The following is a 21,055-nucleotide window of genomic DNA, read 5'->3' as shown; positions in this document are numbered from 1 at the left end:
TTAGCAATGTTCAGCAACAGCCAGGAAGGTTAGCTCAGAGACTGAATGCATTTCACCAAGTTAGGTACTTTAGTGGAAAAAGAGTTGATATTTAGAAGGGTCAGATTAAATGAGTTGAAGGGGCTTTTTTATCTAAGTTCTGACTTCTTATGTGAAAATCAATGTATACCTTCAGAATGATCCTTAGTCATCTTGTCGTGTTTGTTGTTATTTAGCTTTGAAAACCACGCTGAAGCCATTTCCTTTTGATGGAAATGTATATCACATACGAGCGCAAGTGAAATTTTCAGGTATTTACACTTTGCGATATTTGTAAAATTCATTGTTGAAATTGACCTCTATATTGTACATATATTACTATCTTCTAAGATGGCAGGCATGTTTTTAAACCAGCAGGAATGTCTAATATGTAATATTTACGACATTGAAAAAGTGTATGCATGATACGTTTTCAATGCTATTCGGAATGGGCCATCTAGCTTGTAAAACCAGTTTTGCATTTTGTTAAATCATACCTGATCTGTCACGCAACTCAATTGATTCAACTTCCTTCCATGCCTTATCGGACCAAAATCTGTCAGCCTTGATCATCAAAATTTCAATTGCTCCAGCGAACACATTTGTGGGGACTTCAAAATATCCATTTCTAGCTTCCTGATTTCACTATGAAGTATTAATGCAACATTTAAAAATATGCCCTCTTGTTATAGATTCTGCAATGAGTTGTTGAGGGAGACCTAATGAGTTGCTGCAGTGCATCTTGCATGTGGTGTGTATGCTGCCACTGTAACTGTCGTGGAGGGAGTGAAGGTCTAAGTTGATGCAGAGTGTACTAATGAAGCAGATTGCTTTGTTTTAAATGGTGTTCAGCCTCTTCAATGATGTTGGAGCCATTCTTATCCAAGCAAATGGAGAGTATTTCATCATATACCTGACTTTTGCCTTGTTAGTGGTGAGCAGCTTATGGAGAGTGTTATGACCAAGTTAGTATGGAAGAATTGATTTTATTCCATGCCCCATTCTTCCACTGATCACAACAAATTTTGAATTTGAAGGAGGAGGTGATTATTGCTGGTAATTTATATAGCCTTTATCGGAAACAGGTCAGCCAGGTTCCTTTTGTTTAAAAAAAGAACTAATTTATTGCAAAGGAAACTAACTGAAGCGAAGACTTCTCTTTTTGACAAAGGAAACACACACACACACACACAACCCTAAGATCTGGGGGAAGAGTGTTATCTTAAACTTTGGCTAATTACACTTCAGGAAAAAAAAAGATTATTCACAGATTGTCCATATTTTGGTCTGTAGCCAAAATCAAATTACACATAAGGTGGTAATGCCAGAGTGCCCTCCTGGGTCATTATGGTTGGCTGACCTACCTTTTCAGGAATTACTGACGTGCATTTCAAATTCTCCTTTTAGAATCCTCTATTTGTAGTGACTACGTCTTTCAGTAGGTTTTCAACTCTGAAATGTTGATGCAAAAATAGGGGGGCAAAGGCTGTTGCTTGAGATGATTTATCTCCCTGATTGTGTTCAAATCTACTATCTTTTATTCTACTCACATATTAGGTCATTGACACCTTTCTGAAAGTGTTGTACACTTATCCAAGCGGCTTGTGTTTTGCAAATGCAACATTGCAGTCGCTAGTTTTTTGTTTGAAAAGTTCTCGTAAATATTGGTGTTGTCTATTATATTATAAATTGGTATTTAGGGTAACACGGTTTTACAACATGATTGAGGAGATATGTGATATGCTGCAGACTATACTCCAACTACTTCCCTCAGACTTTGTTCAGCATTTTAACTTGCTGAGGCAAGTTGATCTTTATAGTTATACCTTTCTAATCTGAAAATGTTTTATGTTATTAATCAGCCCTTTATGCATGTTTATATTATTCCCAATTAAATGAGCCCTAATTTTATGTAATGACAACTTTTGTGAGGTTCTATTGAATGTTTTTGAAAATGTGAATATGTTCTGTCCACTGGTGCCGCAGAATTTCTCCTATTTGTTGAATTATCAGACATCATTTCTCTTTCATAAAGTTAACTCTGATTTATCTCTGTTCTTTTATGGGATAGGGGCATTGTTGGCATTTGTTGTCCATCCCTTGCTGCCTTTGAACGATTTTGTTTTCTCGGCCATTTCAGAAGGCAGTTGAATTGATCCCATTGTTGTGGGTCTGGTGCGCACGTAGGCCAGATGAGGCAAGGACAGCAGACTTCCTTTTGCTAGAGAACATTTGTCAACCAGATGGAGTTCTACAACAAATGAGAATGGTTTCGTGGTACCATTAAGGGGGAGGCGATGGCCAAGTGGTATTATTGCTGGTCTGTTAATCCAGAGACCCGAGTTCAAATCCCGCAATGGCAAATGGTAGAATTTGAATTCAATAAATATCTGGAATTCAGAATCTAATGATGACCGTGAATTTATTGTCGATTGTCCGAAAAACCCAGGTGGTCACTAATGTCCTTTAGAGAAGGAAACTGCCATCCTTACCTGGTCTGGGCTACATGTGACTCAGACCCACATCAATGTGGCTGACTTTTAACTGCCTTCTGGGACGGGCCATAAATGCTGCCTAGCCAGCAATGCCCTCATTCCAATGAATGAATAAAGAAAAAAAAATTAACACTGGCTTTTTTAATTCCAGATTTTATATAGTCACATTCCACCTCTTTCTGCACTGAGGATTCTGTGATTCAATGAAAAAAATGTCAGATTTTTTTTTTTAAAAACCATTAGCAAGAGAAGATTGATCACTGAAATGTTTCTGAAAGTCCTCTCAACAATTTTCCATTACATCCTTGCAGCTTGCCATTGAACCTGAGGCCTGGAAGTAATTTGAAAGCTCAGCGCCTTGTCTGCATTGTTGTAGTATTCATCAAGTACAGAAGAAAGATAACTTTTTCTGAATGATGGCTATCTGTAACATTATAGGTCACATGCCTTTTGAAAGCTTTTACAATGTTTTTAGTCATATTTTAGCATCATTTTTTGTAAATGATTATCTTACTTTTTAACTGTGCCTCACAGATTCTGAGAAAAAAGTTGAAGTTTACCACAACACCCAGACTAATATGTTCAGCATGGTCTCCTTACAAGATAGCCCTTCTCCACCTCCTTTACAAGGTGATGGGAAGACCAATGGGCGCAAGCTTGACAGCTTTGTCGTATTCATCGGTTGCATGCTGAAAGAAGAGACCATGAAAGATTGGCTGCGACAGTGTGCGAGCCAGGTAGAGTTTTAGAATGGAAACCTGCTAAATATATTCAAATTCTTGTGAACATATCTTTTTAATTCTTTATATTATAGCTGCATTACTGTATTGTGAACATCTGAATTTGGAGCAAAAAGGTTTGGCCCATCAAGCCTACTCTGCTATTCAATCTGCTCATCTGATTGTGGCCTCAACTTCAAATCCCTGTCTTCTCCTGATATCCTTTAACAATATTGTTAGTCAAGAATCAGTCTACTGTATAACTTATCTAAAAAAAAATTATATCCCTACCTCTGAGAAAGTGAGTTGCATCGATTCATGACCCCTAAAAGAAAAGCTTTCTCCTCATCTCCTGTTATTTTTACACTGGAAGACTCCTTATTTTTGCACTGAGTCCCTTTGTTCTGGTCTCACCCGTATGGGGAAATATCATTTCAGCATTTTTCAACTGCAACAGATTTATGCCATTTTATACCTGTTCTGTATTGGATACTTTTTTTAATTAAAATCATTATTTTTTAAAATTAGAGTGCTGTGAATATATTGCCATTGTCAATCTTGTTTTCTAGAAACTTCAGAAGAAACCTCTCAAGACATTTGACACCCTCACCAAACAAGAAATAAAGAATGTCCATGTAAGTAATCTGTCAATTGATTTGATAACTTGTGTTTCATTGTACAGGAGTAAAATCAGAATGTAATGAAACCTGAGCCTGTTGAGTATGATTTGCATTACTTGAAAGAAATAATTGAGGCAGTTAAATGGCAGAGCATGCTGATGTACAATTGCTCTATACATTCTTGAATGATTTTTATGGGAGAAAGGTGTTGAGTCAAGATGTTTTACAACTCATGGAACGGAATTTGGTGATCTATTGAATAATGACCAGTTGCAGAATACTATGACTAGGTAAGCATCACCTCCCTGTTATCTTTTAGGATCTTCTAGTTCAAAAGGAGGCCATTTGGCCAGGCCTGCCTATGTGGCTTTTTGTTTATACTTGTGAAACCTCCTTGACCGTAATCATTGACAATAATACAGGTGCAGCCTGCAGCTTTGAGATTTCCATTTCTGTCAGATTTCACTAATTGTCGTCAGCATTAACATAAATCAAAGTTGGCTGCCAGGACATAGGTGTGTCAATCATCAGTCACCTGGACAGCTTCCCACACATCATAATAAATGTATACAAATTTTAGCACTTCCTAACATATGCAGTGTTACCATCCATGATAATGCCTGTTTATGCCATGGAGGTTGCCATTTCCTGCCGGAACAAATTTGCAGACAAGATGGCAGAGAGGAATAAAATAAATGAACAAAAATAAAACTGTAGATGCTAAGCATCTGAAACAAAAACCGACATTGCTAGAGAAACACAGCAGGTCTGCCATTCTGAAGAAGGGTCACAGGACCTAAAACATTGACTCTGCTTTCTCTCCACAGATGCGGGATAAAAATGAATGTGGGTAGGATTTAGCCCATACCTCTATAGAGGAGTCAGAATTTTCCATGCTTAAGCAAGGCAAGGAATCACATTCTTTAAGTCTGGCACTCCGATTATTTGGTCATCCTGACAACTTTACAGTGTTACTCCCAAGTATCGAATTGGGGAGCTTGGTATGTGAGGCAAAAATGATAACCAGTCCACTACAGAAACAATGTGCCACAAAGTCCAGTTCAGTCCACTCTCAGCTTTTTCCCCTATATCTCCGAGTATCTGTTTTTCCTTTTCTTTTGGAGTCTAATTACATAGGCCTGCTGCTGTTGTGATTAATATTTTTCTACATCACCAAATATTTTCCTTAAACTTTGAAAATGTACTCCCCATGTTAGAGGCTATCTGTCATGTTTCAATTTCAATAAATCTTTAGACTTCACTACGAAGAGTTGAGTGCATGTAGATTGGAAATCAAAATACTAAATGTTCACGATATGAAACAGTGAAGGGCACTTTCTTTTCATTCTTGGTTGTTAACCCTACAGATAAAACGGCATTTGGAGTTACCTCCACCTGGATGGTTTTACAACGGAAGCCAGTTTGTTAACTTCTTTGGTGAAAAGAGTGATTATCACCCATGTATCCTTTCAAGTTCGTACTTTAAAAGTAGCAATTTTCTTGTGGTTGATATATCTGAATGGCTTGCTTCGGCAATTTTAGAGTTACATTGCTCTGACTCGGGAATTTCGTGTACAGGACATTAGTGAGCCAGATTTTCTTTTAATCTCAATCACAGTGGCTTCAAGGTTATCATGAGACTTTTAATTACAACTTTATATTGAATTCAAATTCTGCCACCTGCTGCAGTGGGGCTTGAACCGAGGAGGCAGAGGATGGTGGTGGAGTGTTGCTTTTCGGACTGGAGGCCTGTGACCAGTGATGTGCTGTAATGATCGGTGCAAGGTCCACTGCTTTTTGTCATTTATATAAATGACTTGGATGTGAATATAGGAGGCATGGGTAGTAAGTTTGCAGATGACACCAAAATTGGTAGTGTGATGGACAATGAAGAAGGCTATCTCAGAGTAAAATGGGACCTTGATCAGATGGGCCGATGAGTGGTAGATGGAGTTTAATTTAGAATAATGTCAAGTGTTGCATTTTGGTAAGGCAAATCAAGGCAGGACTTGTACACTTAACGGTAGGGTCCTTGGAGTGTTGTTGAGCAAAGAGACCATGGAGTGCGGGTTCATAGTCAGAATAAAAACAAAAGTTGCTGGAAAAGCTCAGCAGTTCTGAGGAAGGGCCGCCGGACGCAAAATGTTAACTCTGATATTCTCCTCACAGATGCTGCCTGACCTGAGTTTTTCCAGCAGCTTTTGTTTTTCCTTCCTGATTTACAGTATCCGCGGTTCTTTTGTTTTCTTTTCCGGTTCATAGTTCCTTGAAGATGGAGTTGCAGGTTGACAGGGTAGTGAAGGAGGTGTTTGGTACGCTTGCTTCTGTTGGCCAGTGCATTGATTATAGGAGTTGGGATGTCATACTATGGCTGTACAAGACATTGGTTAGGCCACTTTTGGAATACTGCATGCAATTCTGGTCTCCCTGCTGCAGGAAAGATGTTGTGAAACTTGGAAGGGTGCAGAAAAGATTTACAAGGATGTTGTCAGCTTTGGAGGGTTTGAGCTATATGGAGAGGCTGAATAGGCGGGGCTATTTTCCTTGGAGCGTCGGAAACTGAGGGGTGACCTTATAGAGGTTTACAAAATCATGAGGGACATGGTTAGGGTGAATAGTGAAGGTCTTTTTCCCAGGGTAGGGGAGTCCAAAACTAGAGGGCATATGTTTAAAGTGAGAGGGAAAAGATTTAAAAGGGACCTTAGGGGCAACTTTTTTTCATGCAGAGGTTGGTGGGTGTATGGAATGAGCTGCCAGAGGAAATGGTGGAGGCTAGTACAATTACAACATTTTAAAAAGGCATCTGAAAGGGTAGTTGAATAGGAAGGGTTTTGAGGAATATGGGCAAAATACTGGCAAATGGGACTAGAATAATTTAAGATATTAGGTCAGCATGGACAATTTGGACCGAACGGTCTGTTTCCATGCTGTACAACTCCATGACTCTATAACTTGAACTGGAACTTCAGAACACTACTTGGGTTTCTGGATTACGAGTCCGGCAATAATACAACTAGGCATCATTTCCCCTCAATCTGGAACTCGTCCTTCATCCCCTCAATGGTGTTATTAGTGTATTTACAGAAATTGGACTGCAGCGATTCAAGAAGGCATTTCACTGACTTCTCAAGTCAACTAGAGATAGAAAATGAATGCTGGCTTATTGCCTACATCCTGTGGGTGAATTTAAAAAATATATCCTTTTGGTTTGAGGTTACTAAATGGGGGCTTCAAAGTTTTTTTGTAAATACTCGATAATTTAAACTTCTTCGGAAACTTTCTGACTTGCGATCTTTTGGTTCAATTTTTGTGATTATTTCAACTACATTTTCAGTGATTGTGTTTGGGACCATTAAACACCGAGGAGATAGATAAATGGGATTTAGTACAAATTAGGACATGGACAGCAGAATTTTAAATGACCCAGGTTTGAGAGAGGATAATGCGAGGGAATACATGGGTATGCGTTTCATTAGCAAGGTGAATTCAGCTCATGTTACAGAGGTAGAAGTAGGCGGCTTTGTGACTGTAAGTGCTAAAAAAAAAAAAAGTGCATTTTGGAGTCATAGAAACAACCAATAATAAAAGTGGCTTCCAGTGGCCCTCACATAGAAAAATAATTAAATCTGACAGTGAGAAGCTGTCTTCTTAGAACGCAGACCAGTTCGATTTTTGCTTTCTTAGTATCAGCTGTCTACATAGAACAGGAGTATATACAGAGTAAAACAGTTGTTTATTTCTTGTCAGTAAAATTTATTGTTAAATAATCGTGCACTGGAATACATTACTGTTTGTCAGTCTTTTTAGGAAAGTGCGAACTTAACTAATAGATAAACTTGTATTAAAATAGGTATACGATTCTCTTGTCTTTAGTGAGTTCACTTTACATTATTTCTGAGTTAGTTAATGGCAGGTGTTAAAATGCAGGCATTTTGAGTAAGCCTGTTCATGGTTTACAAAGGTACCGGTGAAGGCTTAGCTGGCAGCACAGTTGCACATTTCTAGGTTTAGGTCCTGCACTAGAGCTGAAGAGTGTAAGTCAAAGCTGACCTTCAATTGTAATGGCGAGGGAGCACTGCACTATAGAAGTTGGCATATTGCCAGCAATGTTTCTTCATTTTGGTTGTGTGTAAAAAAAAAAAAAAAAAAAAAAAAAATTCCTGTGGTACAGTTTTGAAGCAGTGTGTGGAAGTTATCCAGTGTCCTGGCTGTTGATTATCATCACAAAAACTAATATGGTTATTATTGCATTGCTGTTTGTGGGAGCATGTTGAGTAAACATTTCCTACGTTATAAAAATGAGTATGCTTCAAGAAATACTGTAAAGGTAGTAGAGCACTTTGAGATGTATGGTATTTGTCAAAATATTAAATGCATGTCTTGCTCTGTCTCTCTTCGTGTTAGTTTGTCTCCCATTGTCTGCCAGTCCAGCTCGTTCCCTCCCTCCCAATGTGCCCACTTTGCTTGCTCACTCCATGTGTACGTTCCTCACTTGCACACTCCATGTGTACGCTCCTCGTTTGTTGTCTTCTCTACACACACGTTTCACTTGGTCCCTCATGCACACACGCTTCACTTGCTCCCACCCTCCTTCCCCAACGTGTGCACCTCTCTCGCTCCCCTTCCCTCTCCTCTTCGCACCTCCCACGCCCTCCCCTTCTGCCCACCTCCCTTGACACATGGCCCATGCGCCTCTTGCTCACTCTTTGTGTGTGTCTCTGTCATATTAGCCTATGTAAAATTCAAATGTAAATGATGAATTGCAATTAAAGTTTTCATAATTAGATGGAAATATTTGAGATCCATGGACAAACAATTTTAATTGCAGTTCTTGTAAGAAGATCATGTAGTGAGCAATTGACTTTCCTTAAATCTGTAAAATCAGTAATGAATACATTCATAGAAGAATATCTGTCAGAAGTCAACAAAGAGATTGAGAAATACAACAGTGAAATTGAAAAACAAGAGTGTGTAGATCTGTTTGAGCCATAATTCTGGTGTCCACCCAAGTCCTTGATCTGATATGCTTTGAATTAGATTGGGACAACAGGTTACATTTGATCAACAAATTGCCTGAAGCTGGATTAAGCTGGTAACAAGGCAGAACTTGCAAAATAAAAATCAAGTAAAAAGCATGTAAGAATTTACTAATGTTAACTATATTCAAATGCAACAGGTGGAATTCTAATTTCTCATTGTTGACTTAGTTGACCCTAGTCATGGATGTTAGAACAGTAGTTACACAGAACGTTTTGTTTTGCTTGTTGGGTCTGCTCCAACACAATTCCCAGTTGGTTTATTTAACTAGACAATTTTTAACATGGAAAAACTCAAAGCTTGACACTTTATAAATCTTCCCAGATCCTGAAGTAGATATGTCCTGTCCCAGGTTATTTGTGAATTTGCTATTTGTGAAAGGACACACTGTACACGACTTCAGGTTGGAATGTTAAGCAAATATACCTGCACAAGTTCACTACAGAGGATCGCATGTCAGAATAAAAGCAAAATACTGCTGCAAATTTGAAGCCTACAGTGCTGGAGAAACTCAGCAAGTCTGGCAGCATCTATGGAGACAGAAACAGAGTTAATGTTTTAAATTTGGTATGACTGTAGCGTTCTGAAGTAGTCATGTTGGATTGAAATATTAACTGTTTATCTCTGTCCATAGACGTTGCCAGACCTGCTGGGTTTCTCTAGCATTCTGTGTTTGTTACAGTATGACAGAACTTCTTGCAAATCAACATGCAAGAAGAATTTTAGTTTTATAAGCTGCTAATTCCACCAAGCCAATGACAATCTAGATTTAATCAATTTTTTTTGTCACAAGATTCAATCTGCCTGTAAGCCCTGGACTTTATATATTTTTTAATTGTTTCATAGTTAACGGTTTACTTCTTCGTTTAGTTATTCCCTAGAATTGATCTATGCAATTTTGTATAAAGGTCCTTTACTATAAATTTGATCTGTGCAAACATTAGCAAAGTTATAAGTGGGTACACAGTTGTGGTGTCTCACTGAATGTGTAACAATTAATCACTGGTTATACATTTAGATTAATTTCTGGCACTAAATGTAAATTCTACACAACAAATAACATCTATGTACAGTAACATAATTTCCATAAAGAAGGTATATTGATATAGAGTATTAAGTTTGTGTGAACTTGAAAATTTATCCCAGAGAAAGATATAGTATTTATGTTTCTCTTCCTTAATTTCTCCTGTCTCTTCAACCCCACCATTGTGTTCAGTCCATCATTAGCTTGTGGGCAGAAGTTATTTGGATCTTTGGAAAAACAAATGCAAGTTTGGGGCAAAGAGTGTTGCCTTATGTGCAGGGAATGATTGCCAGATTTTTAATGCTGCATAGGAACCCACTCACTCTTGAATACACGCCGTTTTTTTCATTCATTACTCCAAGCTGTCCTTAGTTACCAAGATTTCTGGAATTAGAAAAGTAAGAGATCTGTAATTTTCCTGGTGGTATCTTTTCTATAAGTGATTTTCTATCTTTATGCAATGCTGTATTAACCTGCAAAGGAGTGAAAGTAAGGGTTTTGAATCTGCTATATGCAGGAAAAAGAAATCTGCATTAGAAATTTTGAAGCAATCAGGTGTTACTGAGTAGTTGGATTGGTGGAATAACAATTTTTGCAAAGTAAACTGAAACATTTGCACTTATTCTGTTTTTTTTTCTGCAAACAAATATTAATGATAGTATGGAGAATTAAACTTACAGCCTCTGTAGTGGAAGACTGTTCAGGTTAATTTGTTTACTGATTCCACATTTTCACTACTTCTGGAAAATTGTGAAGAACAAACTTTGTTTTGCTGCACTTTGAACTTTAAGGCCTATCTAAGTGAGTTTGATAATTACTGTGTAAAGCCTTGGTTCCTACTGTTTGGGCGTTCCTAAAAATAAGTCCTTAGTCTTCGCTAAACAAAATTTGTGGCATCCGTGTGCAGAACGTCTGAAAATACTCGAGTACTAAAGCCACTTAGCAGGTAAATAATGTTAGCCACATTGTTTAGCATAATTTTTCTGCAACAATGGTTTTATTCCTCAAGGACTTGGCTCAACTGTACTCTTCTACGTTTTAATTATAACTATACAAGAAGACAGACCTTTGGTTTTGTATACCAAAAGTTTTATTACAAGAAAGTAAGATGATAAACATCAATCATTTGTTTAAGCTCTGTAAAGTAGAAAACACAACGTGCTGAGGTATTGCTCAGCTTACGTACAGTTAATGTACTTCCAATTAAGGTAGTGTAGGGTCTATCTCTTTGGATACCAAGTTTTCTTTCTTCTGTAAAATTAGCCACACAACGAATAAGTAACTTTTTTATATTCCATTTGGTTATATAAAAGGAAAGAGAGGGTTTTCCAGAATTCAGTGTGCTCATGCTTTTGCATGTTGTTCTTGGATTCTTCTACCATCTAGCTATGCATGTGACTTGCCTTTATGCATGAAAAACCGTGTATGATGCAAAAGGGTAAATTAACCAGTAGGTACATTCAAGGGGGTGGCTGTTGGTAAATTGAAATGCTGCCATTTACTTTTACAGTGGTGCCTTTGTAAAATGCATGACTGGGTCACCAATCATCAAATACCATTGATTTTCTTGCAGCGTGAAGACTTTTTTAACATCACTTTATCACATTGATGAAAAAGCAGGGGGTTGATATAACCAAACTAATTTGCTCCTTAAATATCTTGTTGATTCAAGAGAATGAAATTTGAGTATTTCACAAGGGTCAAAGTTATGATTTGAGGTGTGCAACCAGCAACTTGATTCCAAAATTCAGTAACCTTAAATTTATAATTGACTCCCTTTATTGTAGAAGATGGTTTTCATTTGCTAGATGAAAATTATTGTTAGAAAGTCTTCCTTCATGTCTTAAGTTGTAGTGTGGCACAGTTCTTTCAGTAGTAGTCAAATTTTAATATGGGTGAAAATTTCATTTCAGTAACAAAATTTGTGTTCCACTTATCTGTGATCAATGTTAAATTTTAACTGATGAGATGGTTACATACTGATTGCCAATGCTTGCAGTCAACACCTCAGGTACTTTTCATGTTTTGCTGTAGTCATGGTGGGGTGATTAGGAAAGCATTTACCTACATCACTAGCTATATATGGAGCAACGTAATTGAACTTAAATGGAAAACTAAGTCAAAGGAACATCTTTTGACAAGTTTATAAGTCTAATGAGTAAATGGCAGTTAGATACATTTAGCTGACAAAGCAATTAATATCTGTAATAGAAAAGTAGAAAACAATAGAAATGCTTTGGAGCCTTCCCCGAAAGTAGTTTTTAACAGCTATGCTGTGTGAGATCCTGGTAGGTCTGAGTGTTTGTTTACCAGTATAACCTCACAACTAATGTTAAGACGCTAGTACGGCAAATAAATAGTTTTTGTGTGTCCAAACATAGAGTTGTGATGGACGACATGAACCGTTTTAGAATAAGTTGTTTATATCTGAGATAGAAACAACAGTGCCTAAACATTATACCAGCTCTGTAATGTTTTCTAGCTGGAGCTGTGTTTAAACTCAGTGAGCTGGTTTACTGCTGGCTGCTGAACATTGATTTGGGGGTTAACTTGAAAGTAAGTTATTGTGCTGCACTGTCATAAAGTCTCTCTCAAAGATATCATGCTTTAATATATAAAGAAAAACTAAAATTGTGCCTTGCAGTAATAAAGGCATGTGGCCAGTTTATGTTCATCAATTTTAAAATTGTGCTGTCATATTACAGGGTTTTGCAAATGTCGTCCATCATAATCTATGATTAAGTTAAGCTACTTTAATATTACTAAGATGAAGTTCATTTTGGCTGCATTAAAATGTTAGTTTAACATCAGTGACTTCTGTGATTATAGAGCCAGGAACATAGTTAATATAGATGTGGCCAGCCATTGTATTTGTATTGCACATTGAAAAGAATAGATTCACTGTGAAATTGATCCAGTGTGGCATCCAGATGGCCTTAGCCCTTTCACCAGTTAATTCTCTGCCATTGGATCCTCAAAGATTCTGTCAGTCTTATTGATATTAGTTTGGGCTGTGCTGATTTTTGGCAAGTGTTTTGCTGCTATATTACCCTGGATTAAACTAAAATAAAATATGTTGGAGAATATTATGCAATCATAATTTCTTACACTGCTAGAAGTACAAGTTATTTAATTGTAAGCGACCTAACTGGTGGCTTATTAATTCTCTTGTTATAAAAGAATCTGGAATGTGAATCACTTCTGGAGTTTAGAAAAAACAACATGTTGTGTACGTTTTGTCAAATCAAATCATACTAGCAGTATATGGTACCGTAACATTTGCAAGTTCAACTCAGAATATGAGAAATCCATATTTTGAATTTACTTGTAAAATTGTCTTCATGCCAAAATTCAGCAGGTTGTTGGTATAAATCATAGTGATGGATTATTTAAAATCTCACTTAAGTCCATTTAAAAACTTGGAGGACTTTGTTTCTTGATGTTTTAGGGAGAGTTAATAGAAAATAAATTGTGTTGATTTAGATTCTTTGGTGGAATTCAATGGTTTTACAAAGCACAATAATAAAAAAAATTTTAGTCGACACATCTTTTGGGTAATGATACTGCTGTGGTTCATAAGTGATTATTTGGTGTTTCTGCCATTTAACTGAATCAGGACATAAAAGATAATTTAAAAGTAATGCTGTTGAAGTGGTTCTTCAGTTAAATGGTTAAGGCAGTCACATTAAGATGCTTTGGATTTCAGGGTCTCCTGTTAATTTTGATCTTTTGACCGCTGTTAAAAATGGTGTTGGTGAAAGGGATTTGGTATCAAACTAACAGGAGTATTGCAAAAATGAAATCTGAATGCTAGGCAGTTGTTTTGATGTTAAACTATTAGCAGGCCTTAACAAAGTATGCTTGCATCATTATTGTTGAGAGAGTGTCTTGTGCTGGTCGCTGAAGTTATGGAGCATACGTTCATTGAAAGGGAACACAGCAGATTGAATTAGCTTACATTCCCTGGTCTCCTTGACTTGAGGGTTAATTTAAGTTCTAGTTTGTGTTCCTATTTGGAATCCTGATAGTATTTGCACATAGAGTTCAGTTAACGAATTGGTATTTTAAAAGGGAACAATATTATTTGTTTGAGAACAATGACTTTACTGTGATTTGCTACAACCTATGATGTAATTTTAAACATCAGATCATTAGCAAAGTAACTTACCTCATAAATTGAAGCTATAACATAAATTTTTAGACAATTACTTGCTGAATTTTTCAAGCAAAATTCTTCAGATTAATGAAGAGTGAATTCAGGAATTTATTTGTTTGACTTGAAAGCGTGCCAAATTTGTCATTTTGATACTAACTTTAACCACTTTAGCTTGTGTTTTGGAAGGGGGAGAATATCTATAAATTAAAAGAAAATTGATGTGTATTTGCACAAAACTACTGTAACTTCAGTTAAACTGGTTTTGCGAGTGACTGAAGCTTTTTTGCATACCTTGTATTTATTACACTGCAAATGATATAATTAATCCAACAAAGTGTATAGAATAATTAATAGTTTTACCATTTATTTTTGTATTTGTTGGCATATTTTTACCTGTAGTTGTGATGTTTGCAATTTTTACATATGTAATTTTCAGCAATTGCGTTTAAACTTCAATAAAGTTTATATGTTTCACCAATTAAAGTAGTCCACTTCAATTCAACATTATTCAGTTCTGGATTCTGAAATAAAATATCCCTTTTATTTCAGGGAAAGAAGGAAGATCTTGATCCTTCTAGATAAATGCATTAGTTGATTGATGGTTAATGTCCTCAAGAGCTTCTTCGTGTACTATTTCATCTTCATCCTATAGGTATATTCTTTTCTAGAGCATCAAGATTGCAAAAGTTCGATTGAAAAGAAGTAACTTGAGGCTTGTAAGTAAAACAAGGTATTTAAATGTGAAAACAAGGGCCTGTCAATTTGCTGGAATGTGAATGATGGGAATTCTTTTAAAGGAAAAGGGCATGAGAGAATGAAATTTATGTTTGAAGATCACTGCTGATATACGTAGTAAATGTTGAGGCACCATATGTTTTGTTTATTGTGTACAGCAGGTACATGTAAAATGGTCAACATTTGTTCCATCTACTTCTTTCTATCCAATCAGCTTATCTAGTTTCTCTTCAACCCATCTATGCTGAAAGCCTTCTTGTGCAAATAATTTCCATATTTTTATCACACTGAGTAAAAAAATTACTCCTGAATTCTTGTGGATTCTGTAGTGATTCACTTAAATTTATAACCTCTGGTTTTGTATTCTTTAATTCCTACTATTAGCTCTACTATTTTAGGAACATGAAACTTAGAAGCAGAGATAGCCATTTGGCCCTTCGAGCCTTCTCTGTCATTCAGTAAGATTTGATTGTGGTCTCCACATTCTTGGCTGCATCCAAGAACTTCAGATTCCTTTTTCAATCAAGAACTGTCCAGCCTTATTAATGATCCAGCTTCCATTGTTTAAGGGGAAGAGAATGCTTGGACACTGAGCACCCTGAGAGAAAGAAATCCTCTTAGGAGGGAAACATTTTAGTGTTAAACTGTGCACCTTGGTTCTATTTTCTGCCACAACAGGAAGCATCTTCTCTATATCCACCCTATCAAATCCTCTCAGGATTTTACATGTTCCAATAAGATTACCTCTCAATGTCCTAAACGCTGATGTATAAATGCCCAAATTGTTCAATTTTCTCTATTTTCTCTGTCTATCCTATCAAAACCTTTCATCATCCTGAAGATCTCTTGGGTAATTTCCTCACCCTCCCTCCTTTTTCCATTATTACAAAAATAAACACTCTGTTTACCCTTACAGGTAGTTCTCCTGTAACACAGTAGTTGTGTTCTTGTGCGACCTCACGCTATAGAAAATTGCATTATAGGGAAATTGCTATAGAAAATCACTATGCAGTAGAAAGTTTGCATTATCCAAGCAGAGTCCACTATTCGTCAATTGTGTTACAGCCAATCCACGTTGATGAAGCATGCATCGTAGCAGAAATATGTGTACTTGCATGGTATATTCTATTCGTTCTGGTAACACCTTGTGAATCTTTTATCCACCACCTTCAATGTGGCAGAAGTGATGAGGAGATGGAATATAGACCTAATAGCATAATTCAGAAATGAATCTGGGTATAGAGGCACCTGAGGGCATACGTGCATTGATTTTTGACGGTAGCAGAACATATGGGATTTGGGCTTCATAAATAGAAGCTCTGATACAAAAGTAGGGAAGCTTCAAGTAGAGAACTGTGTTTAGTTTTTGACACCTCCTTAGAGCAAAGGAAAATTTGGTAGATTTGATACAAGTACATAAGGTATGACAAGGTTAGATATGGGGGAAAAAAGAACTTCCCATTATCTGATGTTCCGTGGATAAAAGGACACCAGATTTAAGGTTTGAGATGCAGTTAGGAATGAGAGAACAATTTTTATGGAGAGAGTGATAATGACCTGGAACTTGCTATCCATGAGGATGGCAAATGCAAAAATAATTTCAAAAGGAAATTGTGCAGGCATTCATTGGACACAGACTTGTATAACCACAGGAAATGGGATTGACTAGATTGTTCTATGGGAAGCTGGAAAGCACTCGAGCTGAATGGTTCCTTCTGCACAATGATTAACTTTGTAATTTGTGTCTTTATTGTTTCTACCTCTGCCTGTGACAGACCAATGTTTAAGACCGTCAGACATAGAAGCAGAGTTTGGCCCATCGAGTCTGCTGTATACCATTCAGTCACGGCTGATATGTTTTTCAACCCTGTTCTCCTGCCTTCTCCTTTAACCCTTCATTCCTTTAAGAACCTACTCTTTCTGTCTTAAGTATACTTAATGACTTGGCCTCTAAAGCCTTCTGTAGTAATAAGTTCCACAGATTCACCAGTAATTCATCCTCATCTCTGTTCAAAAAATCGTCCCTTCACTCTGAAGCTGTCCCCTCGACTCCTAATCTCTCCTACTGATGGGAATCATCTCCATGTCCACTCTATCCAGGCCTCTCAGTATTCTGTAAGTTTCAATGAGCTTCTCCTCTCATCCTTCTAAACGCCATCAAGAACAGACCCAGAGTCTCTAACCTCTCCTTGAGCTCATTCTTGTAAATCTCTTCTGGACCCCCTCCAACGCCAGCACGTCCTTCATTAGATATTGCTTTCCTTTATATTTTCTTGTAAAACTCTGACAATGTGTTTGTATAATCACTGTCATTCTGTTTTTTCCCCTCTGTCATTTTTAAAGCACTTTCAACACTCAGTTTTTATTATTTCTTTACAGCATTATTTAAGCTTTTTAAAGAATCTAATACTATTCTTAAATTCTCTGCAAAACCTCCAGTGTATCATCTTGCTGAGATTTTTTTGAGATCCGTGTAATTGTCTTTATTATTTTGAATTGTTTCTTTACATGGTTAACACTCATCATTTTTCACTTTCTTAATCCTTATCCAATCAACCTTAGCCAGCCCTCTACTCGTACCAATGTAATTGGCCTTCGTTAATTTGTTAATTAAATTTATCTCATTACACGAAATAGCATCTAAAATAACTTTATCACTTGTTGGTTCCATAATGTATTGTTTTAAAAAGCAATTGCAAAAACATTGTACTAAAACAACCTTTGTCAATTTGATTTATTTAGTCCATATGAAAATTCAAGTTTTACAAGATTTTTACATTGCGTTTGTTTGAAGTCACAATTGTTTAGTGCTCTGTCCATTGGTGTAACTAGGAAGGAGGTTCATGATATTATTCCTTGAGAATGTGGATTCTGAAAGAATAACTTATTCCCTGTCCTCAGTTTGTATTTTGTCTCAACTATTCAGCTCCTGACATTATCACAGCCTTGGTCCAAACATGGACTAACGAGCTGAAGTCCAGAAGTGAGGTGATGGTGACAGTGACTGCCCTTGACATCAAGATTGCATTTGACCAAGTTTGTCATGAACTAGCAAAGTGGGAGTCAAGGGCAGCTGGAGAAAACCCTCCACTGGTTGGAACATCTCTGCAGGAGTGCCAGCCATTTTCATCTGCTTCGTCAAAGAGTTTTCCTCCATTGTCAAGATCAGAAGAGGGGGATGTGTGATCAATGTTTAGAAATATTTATGACTCCTCAGGTACTGAAGAATCCTGTTGATATGCAGCAAAAAAAATGGGAATCTAAGTCAGTCTGATAAATGACTGGATATTTACAGCAGGCAAGAGCCAGGCAATGATCGCCTGCAGCAACAGGGAACTAATTGTTCTTCATGTGCATTAACTTTATCATTGAATCCCCCACTATCAACATCCAGGGATTACCACTAGCTCAAAACTGAACTGAACTAGCCATTTCAAGACAGTGACTATAAGAGCGGGTCAGTGTCTAGGAATCTTGCAGTTGGTGACTCATCACCTATCTCCCCAAAGTCTGTCATCCAAGGCACAGGTCATGAGTGTAAAAGAATATTCTCCACCTGCCTGAATGGGTATAGCTCAAATAGCGCTGAAGAATCTCAATGGCATGCAGGTTAGAGTGGTCTGCTTGACTGGCATCACCTCCACCATCTTCACTATTCCCTCCTTTCACTACTGACACTGTGGTGCAGTGTGTAATCACCCACAAGATGCTTTGCAGTAACTCACCAAGCCGTCATGCACAGCATCTTTCAAATTCTCAACCTCTATTACTGGAAGGACAAGGGCAGCAGATGCATCGGAAATCATGATCTGCAAGATCCCTTCTAAGCCGTATCCCATCCTGGCTGGGAACAGTATTACCATTCTTTCACTTGCTAAAATCCCTTTCTAACATCTGTGTGGGTTGGATATTGAAGTCGTTGACATTGAGGTATAGAGTCATACAGCACTGAAATGGACCCTTTGGTCCAACCAGTCCATGCCAACCATAATCCCAAACTAAACAAGTCCCACTTGCCTGCACTTCAGCCATATCCCTCCAAACATTGCTTATTCATGTATTTATCTAAATGTCTTCTAAACATACTAACTGTACCCGCATCCACCACTTCCTCTGGAAGTTCATTCCACACATGAACCCCTCTATTTTAAAATAAAATTGCCCCCATCTCTTTTTCTTTTTAAATCTTTCTCTTCTCATCTTAAAAATATACTTCCTAGTCTTGACATCTGTTATGCTACAGAAAAAACGACTGCCATTCACCCCTCATGATTTTATAAATCTCAGCCCTCAACCTCCTACACTCGTGATAAAAGTCCCAGCCTATCCACCTGTCCTTCTAACTCAAACCCTTCATTCCCAGCAACATCTTGGTAAATCTCTTCTGATTCCGATAACAGGGAAACCAGAACTGCACACACTATTCCAGATGAGGCTTCACTAACATCCTGTACAACCTCATGACATCCCAACTCCTATTCTCAAATAGAAACATAGGAGTAGGAGGAGACCATTCAGCCCTTTGAGTCTACCCCCCCATTCTTCATGGTCATGGCTGATTTGTCCATAACAATAGCCTAATCCTGCTTTCTCCCCATAACCTTTAATCCCATTCACCCCAAGTGCTGTATCCAGTCACCTCTTTATATTCAGTGTTTTGGCATCAACTACTTCCTGTGGTAATGAATTCCACAGGCTCACCACTCTTTGGGTGAAGAAATGCCTCCTCATCATTGATCTAAATCATCTACCCTGAATCCTCATACTGTGACCCCTGGTTCTGGACACACCCACCATCGGGAACATCCTCCCTGCATCTACCCTGCCCAGTTCTGTTAGACTTTTATAAGTCTCTGAGATTCCCCCTCATTTGTTTGAACTCTAGCGAAAATAATCCCAGCCTAGTCAATTTATTCTCATACGTTAGCCCTGCTATCCTCTGAATCAGCCTGGTAAACCTTCGCTGCACTCCCTCAAGAGCAAGAGCATCCTTCTTCAGAAAAGGAGACCAAAACTGCACACGCTATTCCATGTGTGGTTTCACCAAGGCCCTGTATAACTACAACGACACGTCCCTGCTCCTGTACTCTCAACCTCCCACAATTAAGGCCAACGTACCATTTGCCTCCCTCACCACCTGCTGCACCTGCATGCTTACCTTCAGCTATTGGTGCTCAAGGACACCCAGGTCCTGCTGCACACTCCCCTCTCCCAATTTGCAATCATTCAGGTAGTAATCTGCCTTCTTGGTTTTGCTCCCAAAGTGAATAGCCTCACGCTTATCCAAATTATACTGCATCTGCCATTGATTTGCCCATTCACCCAAAATGTTGAGGTTATACTGAAGGATCTCTGCATCCTTGTCACCGTTCACCCTCCCACCAACTTGGTATCATCTACAAATTTGGATACATTACATTTTGTTCCCTCATCGAAGTCATTAATAATATATTGTAAATAGCTGGGGCCCCAGCACCGATCCCTGTGGCACCCCACTAGTTACTGCCTGCCAATTTGAAAAAGACCCATTAATTCCTACTCTTTGTTTCCTCTCTGCCAACCAGTTTTCTATCCATCTCAATACATTTATCCCAATCCAATGCCCTTTAGTCTTGCACATTAATCTTTTATGTGGGAATTCATAGTATATTTGGACTTTCAGAAAGCATTTGACATTGACTGACACCCCCTTGTCAACTCTGTTAGTTACATCTTCATAGAATTCGAACAGATTTGTCAAGCATGATTTCCCCTTCATAAATCCATGCTGACTCTGTCTGATCCTGTCACTGCTTTCTAAATGCTCTGCTTTAAAACCCTTGAAAATGGATTGGAGAATATTCCCCACTACCGATGTTAAGCTCACCAGTCTATAATTCCCTGTTTTCTCTCTGCCTCCCTTTTTGAATATTAAAGTGATATTAGCCACCCTCCAATATGCAGGGACTGTTCCAGAGTCTACAGAATCCTTGAAGATGACGACCAATGCATCCACTATGCCTAGAGCTACTTCCTTAAGTACTCTGTGATGTAGATTATCTGGATGTTTGACATCTGGATATAAATTGTCCCATTGGGAACACCCAGCATGGGTTCATGAAGGGTAGGTCATGTTTAACTAATTTGGTGGAATTCTTTGAGGACATTACTTGCATGGTGGACAATGGGGAACCTGTGGATGTGGTGTATCTGGATTTCCAGAAGGCATTTGACAAGGTGCCACACCAAAGGCTGCTACATAAGATAAAGTT

The 21,055-nt window shown here is 37.9% G+C and overlaps 1 protein-coding gene across 1 annotated transcript in view; it reads left to right on the top strand.

Moving 5' to 3' along the window:
- The window catches only part of dnaaf9 (dynein axonemal assembly factor 9), a 253,262-nt gene extending 238,715 nt beyond the window's left edge, over window positions 1-14,547 (top strand). Inside the window, exons 33-37 of the mRNA XM_048602079.1 lie at window positions 216-290; window positions 3,048-3,250; window positions 3,802-3,867; window positions 5,220-5,313; window positions 8,738-14,547. Coding sequence (XP_048458036.1) covers window positions 216-290; window positions 3,048-3,250; window positions 3,802-3,867; window positions 5,220-5,313; window positions 8,738-8,844 — 545 coding nt within the window. The 3' untranslated portion in view covers window positions 8,845-14,547. The remainder of the gene's footprint in view (window positions 1-215; window positions 291-3,047; window positions 3,251-3,801; window positions 3,868-5,219; window positions 5,314-8,737) is intronic.
- Window positions 14,548-21,055: the final 6,508 nt, after the last annotated feature.

This window comes from Rhincodon typus, chromosome 1 (genome assembly GCF_021869965.1).
Source record: "Rhincodon typus isolate 14 chromosome 1, sRhiTyp1.1, whole genome shotgun sequence".
In the NCBI taxonomy this organism is placed as follows: domain Eukaryota; kingdom Metazoa; phylum Chordata; class Chondrichthyes; order Orectolobiformes; family Rhincodontidae; genus Rhincodon; species Rhincodon typus.
Note: the sequence above shows the minus strand (reverse complement) of the source record. Positions and strands in the feature narration are given on the sequence as shown.